Genomic DNA, 16,428 nt, shown 5'->3' with positions numbered 1-16,428 from the left:
CATGCACACCACCCCCCCCCCCCCCAATTGCCGATCCACCGGCGGCACAACGGGCCGGGCTCACCCAGTTGCGGGTGGACGCGTGTCTATTGCAGGCCATGGAGGATGATGACAACCCGCCTCCGATGAGCTCCTGGCTCTACATCGTTGGACTATGTCTGACCCATGGCCACAGTACCACCATCCACCCGGACCATCCCTGCATGCGGCTGTGACACTGCAGCGCACGGTCCCGTCCTCTGCCCGGGGGATGTTGATGGCGGCCCAGGGGGAAGGGGGCAGACTCACCTGGGGCTGAGGTAAGACCACCCGTCACACACACACTTGCGCTCAACGTACATGACACGCCCGCACACTTTGGACAGAGCACAAAGGCAGCTTCGGTAGGTGTAACATTGACTTTAATAACCAAAGGAGTTCATGCACGTGCCCTAGCCCCTAAACCTCATCTGTGCCCTGCACCCGTGCCAACTTACTCAGTGTCTAATTGTTTGGCCTTACGGGCCCTTTGACTACGTCTACGTGGTTCCCCAGACGGTACAGCAGAACTGGAGGTGGACTCCTGTGATTCCTGCCCTCTGACACTGGATCCCTTTGGCGGCCGTTTCCTGGGGCGTCCTGGCCTAGATGGGCCAGGCTGCGGCCCGGGCGACTGGGATGGCGAGCTGCCAGCCTGTCCTGCCCGTTGCCCACCCGATGCACCTGGGACGGAAGGGGGGGAGTCCGAGGTGTCGCGGTGTACCGGGACCTCCCCTACAGAGGGAGCCGGGACGGACCACACCACCTCCTCCTCCCTCGGGGTGCCCGATGGCCCCCAGGCCTCTACATGGGTGGGGGATGCGAACGGACTGGCCATCCGACGCGCCCCCGACATCTGGCGCTGCCAGTCCTGGAGGCCCGTGCTGGTATCGACAGGGGTCTGCAGGTTTGCAGCCATGGAGCCCAGGGGGTTGTCGAACCCTGTCTGTGACAGTGCGACGCCGGCTCGCACATGGCCACTGGCGCCGATGCCCTCAGCGATGGCCTTCTGAGACTGGGCCATGGCCTGCAGAGACTGGGCCATGGCCTGCAGAGACTGGGCCATGGCCTGCAGAGACTGGGCTATGGCCTGCTGAGACTGGGCCATGGCCTGCTGAGACTGGGCTATGGCGTTGAGCGCCTCTGCCATCTGGCGCTGGCACTGGCTCATGGCCTCCTGTGAGAGGGCAGCCATTTCCTGGGCCACAGACGTCGCCTGCACGGAAGGCCCCAGGCCTCGCAAACCGTTCCCCATGTCTGACACCGTCGCACCCATTGCCTCCACCGCGGACGCCACCCGTGCGGTGTCAGCCTGGGTGGCACGCATGACCGGGACCACTCCCAGCTCCTGGACGCGGGTGGACTCCTCCACCTGCGACCGCAGCCGCCGCAAGCCACCCGTCACCCTATTCGCTCGTCTCCGTGTCGGTGGTTGCATCGGATCTATGTGTGGGTGTGGTAACTGCAGGAACCCGGGATCCATCTGGGCGGCAGATGTTCGCTTGGCCTGGGCTGCCCTCCGACCGCCCGGTCCCTCTGCTGCTCCTACCTCCACCTGCTGTACCGGGACGGCTGTGTTGTGCGCACCAGTGAGTGTACCAGACGCCTCATCACTAAAGTGCCCAACCGTGGTGAGTGTTTCTGCGATGGTGGAGGGTGTTGGTGACAGCAGTGGCGTTGTGTCGTGCTCTTCGTCCCACTCTGAGTCCATGGCACTTTGGGGTGGGGGTTCGTCTCCACCCATCCACTCTGAGTCACTGTCCGGTATTTCGTCTTCCCGGGTAGGGGTGTCCTGGGTAGTGCTGTCCCGGGTAGTGCTGTCCCGGGTAGGGCTGTCCCGGGTAGTGCTGTCCTGGGTAGTGCTGTCCCGGGTAGTGCTGTCCCGGGTAGGGCTGTCCCGGGTAGTGCTGTCCTGGGTAGTGCTGTCCCGGGTAGTGCTGTCCCGGGTAGTGCTGTCCCGGGTAGTGCTGTCCTGGGTAGTGCTGTCCCGGGTAGTGCTGTCCCGGGTAGGGGTGTCCTGGGTAGTGGTGTCCCGGGTAGGGGTGTCCTGGGTAGTGGTGTCCCGGGTAGGGGTGTCCTGGATAGTGGTGTCCTGGGTAGTGGTGTCCTGGCTCGGATGTGACGGGGGCCTGTGGCTGCCCCCCTCATCGCTGGGTGGTCGCTCCCGCACGTGACGGGGGTGTCGTCTCCCTGTTGCTCCAGGTCTCTCCGTCTCCCGTGGTCTCCGAGGGGCATCCTGCGGGCGTCGCATGCTGGAGGGTCCGGGTCTCTCCGTCTCCCGTGGTGTGCGAGGGGCATCCTGCGGGCGTCGCATGCTGGAGGGTCCGGGTCCCTCCGTCTCCCGTGGTCTCCGAGGGGCATCCTGCGGGCGGTGTGCATCTGCGGGGATGGGTGCCTGGACGTTTGGTCCTGCGATACACAATGAAGCATGCATGGTTAGACATCAGGCAGTGATCAGGTGATACGGGGGAGGGGGATATAGGGGAGGGGGGATATGGGGACGGGCTGTTGATGGCTCACTTGCTCGTGGGGCCCCGACCTCTGCATCAGCAACCTCCCGGTCCTCAGGTCCGCCAGCCAGTTCCAGGGCCCTTTCCTCGTGTACGGTCAGTGGCCTCTCATCAGCGGGCCCTCCTCCAGTCCTCACATGCTCCCTATTGTTGTGTGCGCGCTTCTCCTGTGGGGGGGGGGGGGGGGGGGGGGTGTGGTGGCAGGGGTAAAAGGCAACAGTGTTAGGCAGGTATATGAATGCACGCCATCGGTTCCGCGTGCATTGCAGAGGTTAAGGTTAGGGCTGGATTCACTTGGGGATATGGGGGAGGGGGGATATGGGGGAGGGGGATATGGGGAGGGGGGATATGGGGGAGGGGGGATATGGGGGAGGGGGGATATGGGGGAGGGGGGATATGGGGGAGGGGGGGATATGGGGGAGGGGGGATATGGGGGAGGGGGGATATGGGGGAGGGGGGATATGGGGGAGGGGGGGATATGGGGGAGGGGGGATATGGGGAGGGGGGATATGGGGGAGGGGGGATATGGGGGAGGGGGGATATGGGGGAGGGGGGATATGGGGGAGGGGGGATATGGGGGAGGGGGGATATGGGGGAGGGGGGATATGGGGGAGGGGGGATATGGGGGAGGGGGGATATGGGGGAGGGGGGATATGGGGGAGTGGGGATATGGGGGAGTGGGGATATGGGGGAGTGGGATATGGGGGAGGGGGGATATGGGGGAGGGGGGATATGGGGGAGGGGGGTATGGGGGAGGGGGGATATGGGGGAGGGGGGGATATGGGGGAGGGGGGGATATGGGGGAGGGGGGATATGGGGGAGGGGGAGATATGGGGGATATGGGGGAGGGGGGATATGGGGGAGGGGGGATATGGGGGATATGGGGGAGGGGGGATATGGGGAGGGGGGGATATGGGGGATATGGGGGAGGCTCACCCTGCCTGCTCTGACGAGGTCGTTCACCTTCTTGTGGCACTGGGTGCCTGTCCGTGGTGTTAGGGCCACAGCGGTGACGGCCTCTGCCACTTCCCTCCACAGACGCGGCTGTGGCGTGGGGCAACTCTGCGGCCGTGCCCGGGATACAGGGCGTCCCTCCTCTGCTCCACCGCGTCCAGGAGCGCCTCCACATCGCGTGACTCGAACCTCGGGGTTGAGCGACGGCCAGCCATCCAGTCGGGTGTTGCGGTCGGGTGTTCCGGTCGGGTGGGGGGGGGGAGCTGCGCGGCCTTATGAGCCGTCACGCCGTGCAGCGCGTATGATGCTGCACGGCGTGAACCACTGCGCAAGCGCGGATCCCGTCACGTCGCTGCTAGCCCATTTCGGGCCGGAGACTATCGGCCCACTTTTATGACGTGGCGCAAGTGGGATTTGCGCCGTTTTTTGCGCCGATCGGCGGACTTTCCGCCGATAACGGAGAATTTCGCCCAAAGTGTGGCATTAGTTGCCCAATTTGCTGATTCACAAAATTATAAAGTCCTACCTGTAAAACAAACTTGTCTTTCAAGAGGCATTGAAGAACTAACCCAATAATAGGCTCTGCAACAGACTTCTGTTTCAAGCATTTGAATGTCAAAATACATTCTGACAACTGATCATTCAAGTGAGAAAATAAAATTAAAGATCCTCACCATGCGGTAGCTTACTGTTTTGTAGAGGTTGGTAACTTAGGTTTGCTTCCCAAGGTTAGATGCTGACACAGAATACTGGGAGTGACAAAATGTTAACATTACCTTGAATGGCCTCAGCAAATCCAAATTGCAGATCCATGCAGAACCCAACACCTCATAGTGAGTTTTCATAAATAATTATTATATTGTATCTGCATATGTTTTACACCGACACGATGAAGGATAAGGTTTAATCTTGTGCAGCCTTGGAAACTGAAATTCATGATCTATTAGTTTTTAATACACTCGATGAAATATGCTTAAAAGGCCAAATTATCTGATGGTCACTTACCTGCGAGATCCTCCCTTGAGGCAGTGGACTGAGGTGTGCTGGTACCAGGCTCAATTCTTAATGAGAGTCTGTAGGAAAAAGATGGATAAGATATAGGGGAAGAGAATGGAGATAAGTCTCTAAAAATCTAGCTTATCCCTGTTATTTTGATGACTATTACTTTTAGATGTCATGGGCAGTCTCATCATTCAACTGATTTGCATTATGTTCAGTATATCTTCACAATTATTATGGACAATGGCACAAAACAACATGAAGTGTTTCCCACTGTGGAGGCTGACCCAACCTCATTAGTTATGCACCCAGATATTTTACGTTGTCTTCAGTGGCGGGGCAGGCCTTGAGGGGCATAGTCCGCCATCGTGTCCAAGTGCCATATTGAAACAGTGCCCAACATCACTGATGCACTATTGAAGAAAGAAAGTGGACCACCGGAAAATGAGGATAGATCTTCTGGAATACTCTGAAACCGGAAGATGGACCACCCAAGAACCAAGATGGACATCGAAGAACACTCTAAGGACATGGAATCTGGAAGGTCCACCTGCAGGTGCATACCCAAACCACTGTTGTGGTGTTCCAGAGTCCAGGGTTGCAGGCTGCTTCCATCCAAAATTCCATAAGCATCTAGATTCAGATGAGTCCTGACATCTGCATGCCACGTACCGGTGTGTTTCCCCGCTAGCACTGCAGAGAAACTGGCTGCCTTGGTCGGTTCGGACGGGACGGTGGCGGGGGGGGGGGGGGGGGGGGGGGGAGAGAGAGAGAGAATTGGGCCTTCCTCTCCATCACACCGAGATGCAAATGAGGTTCACCCTGGCATCTGACGGGTTTTCCAACATGGCGGGCACCAGCTGCAAATCCCGCTGCAAATTCTCGCCGGTATGGAACCGCTTTCTGGACTTCCCGACATATTACATATTCTCCCCCCACACTCACCATCAAACCTGCCAATGGATGCTTGCGAGAATTCCATCTAAGTTAATTGCAAAATAAGAAGTTTTGTTTGTCTAGTATGGATTACATATTCCCCACTTATAGAGAAATGTCCTCCTTCGCTGTGCAGAGAATATAGGTACAGGTTTGTGCAGCAAGGCCTCAATTGGACACTGGTTTTGGCTGAAAGTGAAATGTTAAAATCAAGAAGCCTACCAGTACAAACCATTTGGGAGATTCCTGCAGCTTGATGATCCTTATTTCCTAGGGCACTTGGTTTACAATATTATCTGAAGCTAAGTGGGTTATCCAGAGACAGATCTGCCAATATTCCAGAGTACTCAAACCTGAATGGTATAGATATTGAACTACTAAGTCATGTACCCGTATAAGGAAGGTACGATTTCTTGCACACAATTTCCCAAGGTGGATATTCAAACAGCATGCTTTGGCAAGTGTTGATAAGGGGAAGCTTATTTTAAAAATCAAAAATCTGTTGGGCTGTTTAAAAGGAGCATAACCAGATGGTACTATCAAGAAGCAACAATAGACATTGGGCAAAGTCTTCTGTTTTATGGTCAAAGTATTGTCTCTGGCGGGTAAAGCGGTATGCAGACTGCCGGCTGCGCTGCTGGCTTTTTCCAACAAATTTTTAAATGCTTTGAAAATGAAAATTCTGGAGGCGAGTCCCATGATGTTATGTTGGCAGTTACCTTTTAAAAAATAACTGAAAGAATCCCCCCAAAGGACATGGAATCCCACCCCCCCCCCCCACTGCCAGAACCCCCTCCAACCCCAAATCTCCCAACGGAAGCAGCCAGATGGCAGTGCCCAGTTACTGCCTAGGCAGGATTCTCTCCTTCCTGGGGCTGTACGTTTCGGTGCACCGCAGTTTGTCAGGTTCCCATTTTACAAAGCTGTTGTAAACCTCACCGATCATCCTAATGTAATGATCAGGGATGCCTGCAAATAATATTAAAACATATGGCAATGGGATTCCCGTCACTGTCTAGCAGGAACCCCATTATGTCATTGGCACGGGGCGGAGACAAACCAGCATGAAAGCCATTTGGGATTTGCCGCTGGATTTTCCACTTTCGCTGCCATCCTCGCCCACCGAAAACAGAGGTGGAAAACGCAGGTCATTGTGTAGTTAAAAGAGATACCTATTTAAATAAGACCTTGATGAGGATATGTCGAATTCAATGGACTTCATCAATAAACAATCTTTACCAGAAATTATGGCAGTTCGACAGTTGAGATTTGGTTTGTCCAACCAATCAATTCTTAACATAGTCATCGCATGATGAAATTTACTATCAGGAAGTCTAAGAGGGATAGTCCCATGCGGCTTTAATTATAAGTTTTAAACAAAAATGTGATCTATCATTGGTTATCATGATCCAACGCTAACGATAGGTCAATGAGGCCATTGAGATGTAACAATGTCCAGCATTGAAAGCAGAAAGATATAAAAGGAGCTGAAAAGGTAACTTTGCCACTGCAGGCAAGAATCACAGTGAGAACTGTGGTCAAGGAGCCAGAACAAAAACTGCAGTCAACTAGGAGACATTACGACTGCTAATAGAAGGAGAGTTTCAGCCAAGGGAACCGATTATCGGAAGGAAAATGGCATTCACAGAGGAAACAAAACTCAACCTGCAGAAAAATATCTGTCCATGCTCAGAACTAGACATTCAAAGGGATCCCAACCATCATCAGAAGAATAGTTAAGGAAGGCCAATTTATCTTCAAAAGAGTATTTAAGGTGACCCGACACATCTTCAAAAGAATATTTAAGGGATCCTTCCCCTTGTCAGAAGGAAATTGGTAGGTGTTTGTGCATAAGTGTTAAACTACTGTGGCTTTTCTTTGAATCTGCTCAGAACATTTATTGTAGGTACTACAGAGTGCATAGCAGAATAGGATTTTGATTTGTATGTCTGATCTAATAATATTTAATTCATACATGTGGGTGTGATCTTATTATTTCTCCTAATTCTCATGTCAGAACCACATATATTATTTGAGCCACTTGGATCGCAAAGGGATGCCTCTTAATCCTAACCCAAAAATTTTCAGAGGCAGGAACCACATGCAAGGCAACAAATCCTTGATCCACACAACGACCAGAGTGAAGAACCTCATTGGACACAACTATACCCTTAACACCGCATACTCTCACAGTCTCCTTGGCTTAAAAAGCCGTAACTCCAGGAAGCGTGGGAAATGTGCAGGCCTGCAGGTGAGAGTGAAACAACGCGGCCCCAAAGCCCCTCTGCCTAGCTTATTCCTTGCTAATGTCCAATCTCTAGAAAACAAACTAGACGAACTTAAAGCCAGACTCACTTTTCAAAGAGAACTGAAGGACGGCTGTGCGCTCTGTTTCACGGAGACATGGCTCATTCCTTCTTCACCTGACTGTGCCCTACAACCAGAGGGCTTCTCAATCCACCAAACGGACTGTACGGCGGCCTCAGGCAAGGTTAGGGGAGGTGGGGTCTGCCTCCTAATCAACACCTCCTGGTGCCTAGATGTCGCAACACTGGCGAGTTTTTGCTCCCAGACCAGAATACCTGACACTAAAATGCCGCCCCTTTTTCCTGACGGAAGAAGGTGGAAGAGAGTATGTCCGGGGTGCATGCGGTCCTTAATTATGCTGGCTGCCTTTCCGAGGTAGCGGGAATTCCGCGGGAGTTCAGCTCCGTTATCCTGTCGGCAGTTTACATCCCACCTATGCGAACGTGAAAATCGCACTGGACAAAATATTCACCACCACAAATAACCTTGAAACGAAACATCTCAAGGCCTTGTTCATTGTAGCTGGTGACTTCAATCAGGCCAAGCTCAAGAGCGTACTACCAAATTACCACCAACACGTCAACTGTTCCACCAGAGGCCCAAACATCCTGGACCACTGCTACACAAATATCAAACATGCCTACCTCTCTATCGCCCGCCCACACTTTGGCAAATCTGACCACAAGGCTGTGCTCCTGCTCCCGGCCTAGTAGCAAAAACTGAAGCGGGAGAATCCGTCAAACAAAGTTGTGCATTGTTGATCTGAGGAATCGCATGATCTCCTATGGGGCTGCTTAGAGCAGTGGACTGGTCAGTATTTAAAAACACTGTGACAAGCCTGAACGAGTACGCTACAGTAACTGACTTCATCAGTAAGTGTGTAGAAGACTGTGTGCCAAAGAAACAAATCCGCGTGTTTCCCAACCGGAAACCCTGGATGAACAGGGATATCCACTGCTTGCTGAAGTCTAGGTCTCAGGCATTCAAGTCAGGCGACTCTGACCTATACAAGAAAGCCAGATATGATCTAAGGAGATTCATCAAAGATGCCAAAAGACAGTACCGGAACAAGCTCGAGTCCCAGGCTAGCCACACGGACACCCGCCGACTATGGCAAGGTCTGCAAGACATAACGGGCTACAAGATGAAGGCATGTAAAATCACCGGCTCCAATGCACCCCTCCCTGATGAGAACACATTCTCTGCACGCTTTGAACACAAGGTCAGCGAGAGTAAGCCCTCCACCCCAGAAGCCTCGGATGAACTTGTATCTGAGATCACCATTGCAGATGTCAGAGCAGCCTTCTCGAAGGTCAACCCTCGGAAAGTCACTGGCCCGGTTGGGGTACACGGACGGGCACTCAGGTCTTGCGCGGATCCGCTGGCGGGGATATTCGCAGACATCTTCGACCTCTCTTTACAACAATCTTAGGTCCCTATCTGCTTCAAGAAGACGACCAACATCCCTGTACCAAAAAAAAGCCAAGCAGCGTGCCTTAATGACTATCGTCCAGTGGTTCTGACATCCATCATCATGAAGTGCTTTGAAAGGTTAGTCATGGCACGAATCAACCCCAGCCTCATGGATTGCCTTGATCCACTACAGTTCGCCTACCGCTGCAAAAGGTCCACAGCAGACGCCATCTCCTTGGCCCTGCACTCTACCCTGGAACACATAGATACAAAGACACCTATGTCAGACTCCTATAGCTCAGCATTCAACACTATCATACGAAACTCATCTCCAAACTCCTTGGCCTTGGCCTTGGCTCCTCCCTCTGCGACTGGATCCTGAACTTTCTAACCCACAGGCCACAATCAGTAAGGATAGGCAACAACACCTCCTCCACGATCATCCTCAACACTGGTGCCCCACAAGGCTGTGTCCTCAGCCCCCTACTCCTTGTACACCTATGACTGTGTGGCCAAATTCCCCTCCAACTCGATTTTCAAATTTGCTGATGACACCACAGTAGTGGGTCGGATTTCAAACAATGACGAGACAGAGTACAGGAATGAGCTAGGGAATCTGGTGAACTGGTGCAACAACAATAATCTCTCCCTCAATGTCAACAAAATGAAGGATATTGTCATCGACTTCAGGAAGCGTAGTGGAGAACATGCCCCTGTCTACATCAATGGGAACGAAGTAGAAAGGGTCGAAAGCTTCAGGTTTTTAGGTGTCCAGATCACCAACAACCTATCCTGGTCCCCCCATGCTGACACTATAGTTACGAAAGCCCACCACCGACTACTTTCTCAGAAGACTAAGGAAATTTGGCATGTCACCTACGACTCTCACCAACTTCTACAGATGCACCATAGAAAGCATTCTTTCTGGTTGTATCACAGCTTGGTATGGAGCCTGCTCTGCCCAAGACTGCAGGAAATTACAAAAGGTTGTGAATGTAGCCCAATCCATCACACAAACCAGCCTCTCATCCATCGACTCTGTCTACAATTCTCGCTACTTCGGAAAGGCAGCCAGCATAATTAAGGACCCCACGCACCCCGGACATACTCTCTTCCACCTTCTTCCATCAGGAAAAAGATACCAAAGTTTGAGGTCACGTACCAACCGACTCAAGAACAGATTCTTCCCTACTGCCATCACTTTTGAATGGACCTACCTTGTACGAAATTGATCTTTTCTCTACACCTTGCTATAACTGTAACATTACATTCTGCAGTCTCTCCTTCCTTCCCTATGTACGGTATGCATTGTCTGTATAGCATGCAAGAAACAATACTTTTCACTGTATGCCAATACATGTGACAATAATAAATCAAATCAAATCAAAAGTTGTTCATTAGTAAACCTCTCAGCAGGTTAATTTATGATACCAGCTGGTCCTCATGAGCACAAAATGCGAGAGTTTTGTCTTCCTGTATTTTTATCCTCCTGACTGCAGCACTGACACTCAGGGCAGAATTGACCGACCACCCCGCCACGTGTTTTTCAGTGGCGGAGGCGGATCTACCGATCCGGTCATTGTCAACATTCCTATTGACAGCACCCCTCGTCACCGGGAAACCCGTGCGTCAGCGTGGGACCAGAAATTCCCGCCAGTGTGAACAGCCAGTAAATCTCTCCCTCAATATTCACAATTCATTGGAGCAGAGTTTCAGAATGGCACCGGCACCTGGTCAACCAAAGCAGGAAGCTTGAAATAAGAATGTCTGTTTTCACATCTGGCCTTGAAGCAAAGCTTTCTGGTAGCTACTGTCCAAAGTCCCAGTCATATCCATTATGCCAGTAATTTGACATTCTACATATTCAAATCCATTATCATGTAGAAGATGTGCATATAACAACTGGTTAATCTAGGTCTTCATGTGAAGAGATGTGTACTTAGGTGGTAGGCATCTACTCCACTGATAGACTAGCACAGATTGGAACCTTCCAACCCTGCAGCCCTTTATTCAATCATTTCACAATTTAGGTCTGTCACTCAGATAGTCCAAAGGAATCTGTCACCTCCACAGGAAAGTTAAGAAACAGATCTGCTGAAAATATATCTTCACAATTTTCTAACTTGCCGCCATCACCCCATAGATAAAAATTTGGAGTAGTGTACTCTTACAAATTCTTAAACAGCAATTCATTATCCACATTTAACTGAATATATGGGAAAGAAAAAGGACAAAAACACCAGCCGCATTGTTCCTTCAACAATTTTGCAGCAGGCTAGGGTCACCGCATTAAATTATTTCCCCCCAAGTCCCAAGTATAAAGTGCTTAATTCTGAACCATTTTTTCTGAACCACACTTTTGCTTGATAAAGGTTGATACTGAATAACAGTAAGAAATCGGAACACAACCTTTACATTTCACTGAGTCAAAAAAAGAACACGAGGATGGTAGTCAAAAAACCTTTGCTCAAGCAAAGATAATTTATATAAAAAGCAGCCAATGTAACATTCTTTCTATACGTGAGACGGAGGCAGCTGAATGAATGCTCTCAAATTTAGCGACAAAGGATTCCTTGAGTTTTTACTGTTTGGAGACGATGTGGAAAGGAAAATGGAGAGAGTGCTGATTAATGAGACATTAAACATTGCACTCTCTGGTGGACGTAAAAGATCCTAAGGCACTATTTCAAAGAGCAGCAGGAGTTATCATAGCATTACAATGGCACAAAAGGAGGCCAATCAGCCCTTTGAGATCGTGCCAGCTCTCTGTACAACAATTTTGTCAGTTCCAGTCCCTTAGTCTATTCATGCAACCCGTCATGTTTCTTTCCTTCAAGTGTCGTTCAATTTCCATGTGCTTCTCAGCAGTGTGCCGTTTGCTGGCGGCAGGATTCTCTCTTCCCGCCGCCTGTCAATGGGATTTCCAGGGGTGCACTGCCAGTGGGAAAAGAGAATCCTAACGGCCGGAGAATTTCGGCCATAGTCTCTGCTTCCATCACCTTTATAGGCAGTGTGTTCCAGGTCATTACCCAATTGCTGCTAAAAAATGTTCTTCCTCGCATATTGTATATTTAGCTCAAAACCTTAAATCCTTGTTCCCTGGCCCTTGTACGATTAAGTTAATAGAAGCAACTTTGTTTACTTTATCCAAAGTTGTCATAATCTTGTACATCCAGTCCATAACAGTATCGGTAGAAGTGACCACCGCACAGTCCTTGTGGAGATAAAAGTCCTGTCTTCACATTGAGGATACCCTCTATCACATTGTGTGGCACTATTACCGTGCTAAATGGGATAGAAAAACCAACCCGGCTTCTCCAGCCCAACCTTGTGACTAAATTCCATAAATCTCCTCCATACTTTTGAAACAACCTCCACATCCCTCCTGGAATAAATGACTAAAACTGGATGCAATACTCGATTTGGCCTGACCAGAGCTTTATAAAGATTCAGCATATGCTCCTTGCTTTTATGCTCAACAACTCTTATTTATTAAGCCCAAGATCCCATCTGATTTATTAACTACTGTCCTAGATGTCCCATCACCTCCAAAGATCTGTGCACACGAACCCACAGGGTGGTTTGTCCCTGCACAATATTTTTAAATATGCCATTAAGTCTATATTGCCTCTCCCTCTTACTTCTGCCAAAATACATCACCTTCTCTGTATTAAGTTCCATCTTGTCTGCCCATTCTGTTAACCGATTTATGTCCTGTCAATTGGCATCACCTCACTTATTGGCATTCCTACAAGTTTTGTACAATCGGCAAATTTTAAAATTTTAGTCAGTATTCCATCATTCAAGTAAATTATAAATCAAAAAAGCAGTGGTCCTAACACTGAACCTCAGGAAACATTGCCCCAAGAGGGAGTTCAACAAGGTGGCTTACCAGCACCTACTCAAAGGCAATTAAGGTTTGGGCAACAAATGTTAGCCTTGCCAGGGATGCCATCATCCCTTGAAAGAATGCAAAAGCTCTACAGTATTAAAAAATATATATATTTACCACGACTCACTGTTTTCTGTCCTTCAGGCAACTTTGTATCCAAGCTGACACTGACCTTTCTATTCCACGAGCTTCAGTTTTGTTTACCAGCCTTTTACGTGATAGTCTGTCAAATGCTTTCATGTCCTAGCCAATCAGCCCCCGATTAAAATGAGCCAAATAGGGGATTTCCGGTGGTGGAGTGAGTGGTCGCACTTTAGGTGGCTCCTGCCCGAGGTTTGATTTTTCGGTCCTTTTTGCCCGTTTTGCGGGGTGTTATGCAGGTTGAAAATGAAGGAACAGTGAGAACTAGTGAGTCTCCTTCGGCAGGCAATGTCTAAGCCCAACCAAACGAGGAGTGCAAAGAGTAAAGGGCAACAGTCAAACCAGGAGGACTCTCAAGGTGCGACAGAGAAAAGGATGGGGAGAGCTCTGTGGCGTTGTTGCCCACACAATGGACACCAGAGCAACGGGTGGAGTTTCTGACTGCTAAATTCCAGCAAAAGAGGAAGGTGGCCTCAGAAGACTTGGCTAAGGTGGCAGAGCCGATCTGGGCTACCCTAGAGTGAATAGAGCAAGGCTAGAGGCATAGAATGCGTCGCTCCTGAAAGTGGAGGAATCAATGGCTGACCACGAGGACTATTTGGCCTCACTAGAGACTGAAATGCTGATGATGGCGGAGGGCCAGAAGAAGTTGTGGGAGAAGGTGGACGACTTGGAGAATCGCTCCAGGAAGCAGAATATCAGGATTGTAGGGCTGCCTGGAGGGATCTAAGGGATGCAGGCCACGAAATACGTAGCTCCGATGTTCAATGAGCTGGTGATCTTTGACTGACCTCCTGAAGTGGACAGGTTGCTGAGGAGAAAACCAAACTCTGGAAATCTGCCGAGGGCAATCATTGTGCTGCTAGACCTTTTTGTGTCTACCAGGACTTGGGCGCAGAGCTGGCCAAGCGGCAGGCCATGTTCAATAGGGTCAAGGCAGCCATATTCATGAATAAAGTGTGGTCCGGGGTACTGTATCCTGCTCTTTTGTGGGTCACATTTGAGGGACAGGGACATTATTTTGGCACGCCGGAAGAGGCGAACAAGTTCCGTAGGGACCATGGATTGGAAGACTTATGAGAACATTGGGAATTGGGTGGATACACCTGTGAAGCAGATTGAAGGTGCTGTACTCAGGGAGGGAGGGGAACTGTTTATGTTTGTGTTGGGTTATTATGTTTGGCTTTGTTTATAATACCCACTGGGTTTAGTTAGTTATCTATGTTAAGGTAGAACTGTGAATTATTGTAACTTCTTATCCTCCCAGCGTTGGAAGCAATGTTTGATGTATATTAACATGTGGGGTTTTGGTGGGCAACATTTTGGAGGTGGGGGGGGGGAAAGAGAGACACACGAGGTTTTGGTGGGGAAGAAGCGGTCGCCGAGGGGGTCACCCTGCTAGCAGGTAGGATAGTTAATGGAAGCAAAGTGCGGGGTAGAGTGGTGGATAGAAGTGGAAGAGGGCCGGGATGCTTGGGAGGGGATGGTTTTCTTTGTTTGTCATGATATGGAGATGCCGGCGTTGGACTGGGGTGAGCACAGTAAAAAGACGTCTTACAACACCAGGTTAAAGTCCAACAGGTTTGTTTCAAACACTAGCTTTTGGACAACTGCTCCTTCCTCTTCATTCACCTGAGGAAGGAGCAGTGCTCCGAAAGCTAGTGATTTGAAACAAACCTGTTGGACTTTAACCTGGTGTTGTAAGACTTCTTACTTTCTTTGTTTGTGGCTGTGGGGGGGATAGTGGGACATTTAGTGTTTGGTTTGGGGGATGAGTTGGGAGAACGGATGGGTTGCTGATGTGGAAGGTGTTGGTGTGGTGCAGTTGGGTAAGGGGAATGGTGACAATCGTCTTGAGGAGGCCCGGGAGATGGGTGGGACATAGACCTGGAGGAGCTCATTAATTAGTGGAAATGGCTGAACGGGGTGGGGGGGCCTGGAGCCCTCCAACAGGCTGATCATCTGGAATGTCAGGGCCCTGAATGGACCAATCAAGAGATACTGCGTCATTGCGCAATTAAAGAGCTTGAAGGCGGACATGGTGTTCATGCAAGAGACTCATTTAAAAGTTGCAGATCAAATGAGGTTGAGGAAAGGATGGGTGGGGCAGGTGTTTCATTCAGGTTGGATATGAAGATGAGGAGGTAGCGGTGCTGGTGAGTAGGAGGATGTTGTTTTTGGCTGGTAGTATTGTTAGGGATCCTAGGGGGCAGATTTGTGATGGTGAGCGGGAGGCTGGAGGGGGAACCCGTGGTGTTGGTGGTGGTGGGGGGTAGTGTGGATTTCAGTACTGTTTTGGATCTAAAGTTAGATCGGCTGTGTCCCAGATCCCTGAAGGTGTCGGCAATAGCGAGGGAACTTTGGGATTTATGGAGCAAATGGGAGGAGCCATGGCGATTTGGGAGGCCGACAGCAAAGGAATTCTTGTTCTTTTCGCAAGTTCATCGGGTGTATTCCCTGATCAATTTTTTTGTGCTGGATAAGAGGTTGCTGGCGGGGGTGGTTGGGATCGTGGTCTCTGCCCATGTGCCGCATCTGGTGGACTTGCATGTGGAAAGGGGTTGGGGGGGGGGGGGGGGGGGGGAATGGAGCATCCTATATGCGGATGACCTTTTGCTATATATTGGTCAGGCAGGGGGTGATGTATGAACATGGGGGGGAAAAGCCAGCAGGATGCTTGAGTATCAGTTGAAGCGACAGGTGGCGGCGAGAGAGACTTGTTGGATGAAATATTGGGGGGTGGGGGGGGTGATAATGTGATCACTGAGTCAGGGGAGGTAAACGGGGTATTTAAGGTATTTTACCGTAAGCTGTACAGCTTGGAGCCTCTGGTGGAGGACAAAGGTATGAGGTGGGTTTTTGGATGGATTGTAGTTACCGGTGGTCGAGGAATGGAAGGTGCAAGGGTTGGGTGCCCCGATTGGGTTGGAGGAAGTAATGGGATGCACGGGTTGATGCAGTCCGGAAGGCCCTGGGTCCGGATGGGTTCCTAGCAGAGTTTTATAAAAAGTTCATCATGGAATTGGGACCCCTACTGGTAGAGATGTATAATGAGTCAGTTGGTTGGAAGGGAGCTGCCGCCCATGTTATCTCAGGCTTCAATTTCGCTCATTTTAAAAAAGAATAAGGATAATAAGAAGAATAGTGGTTAGCACAATTGCTTCACAGCTCCAGGGTCCCAGGTTCGATTCCCGGCTTGGGTCACTGTCTGTGCGGAGTCTGCACGTTCTCCCCATGTGTGCGTGGGTTTCCTCCGGG

At 50.4% G+C, this 16,428-nt stretch overlaps 1 protein-coding gene across 3 annotated transcripts in view; it reads right to left on the bottom strand.

Moving 5' to 3' along the window:
- The window catches only part of ralgps2 (Ral GEF with PH domain and SH3 binding motif 2), a 677,925-nt gene that overhangs the window by 150,783 nt on the left and 510,714 nt on the right, over positions 1–16,428 (bottom strand). For all 3 annotated transcript variants that reach the window (XM_072511682.1, XM_072511681.1, XM_072511683.1), the window contains exon 12: positions 4,488–4,555. In XM_072511682.1, the coding sequence (XP_072367783.1) occupies positions 4,488–4,555 (68 nt within the window). The remainder of the gene's footprint in view (positions 1–4,487; positions 4,556–16,428) is intronic.

This window comes from Scyliorhinus torazame, chromosome 7 (assembly GCF_047496885.1).
Source record: "Scyliorhinus torazame isolate Kashiwa2021f chromosome 7, sScyTor2.1, whole genome shotgun sequence".
In the NCBI taxonomy this organism is placed as follows: Eukaryota; Metazoa; Chordata; class Chondrichthyes; order Carcharhiniformes; family Scyliorhinidae; genus Scyliorhinus; species Scyliorhinus torazame.
Note: the sequence above shows the minus strand (reverse complement) of the source record. Positions and strands in the feature narration are given on the sequence as shown.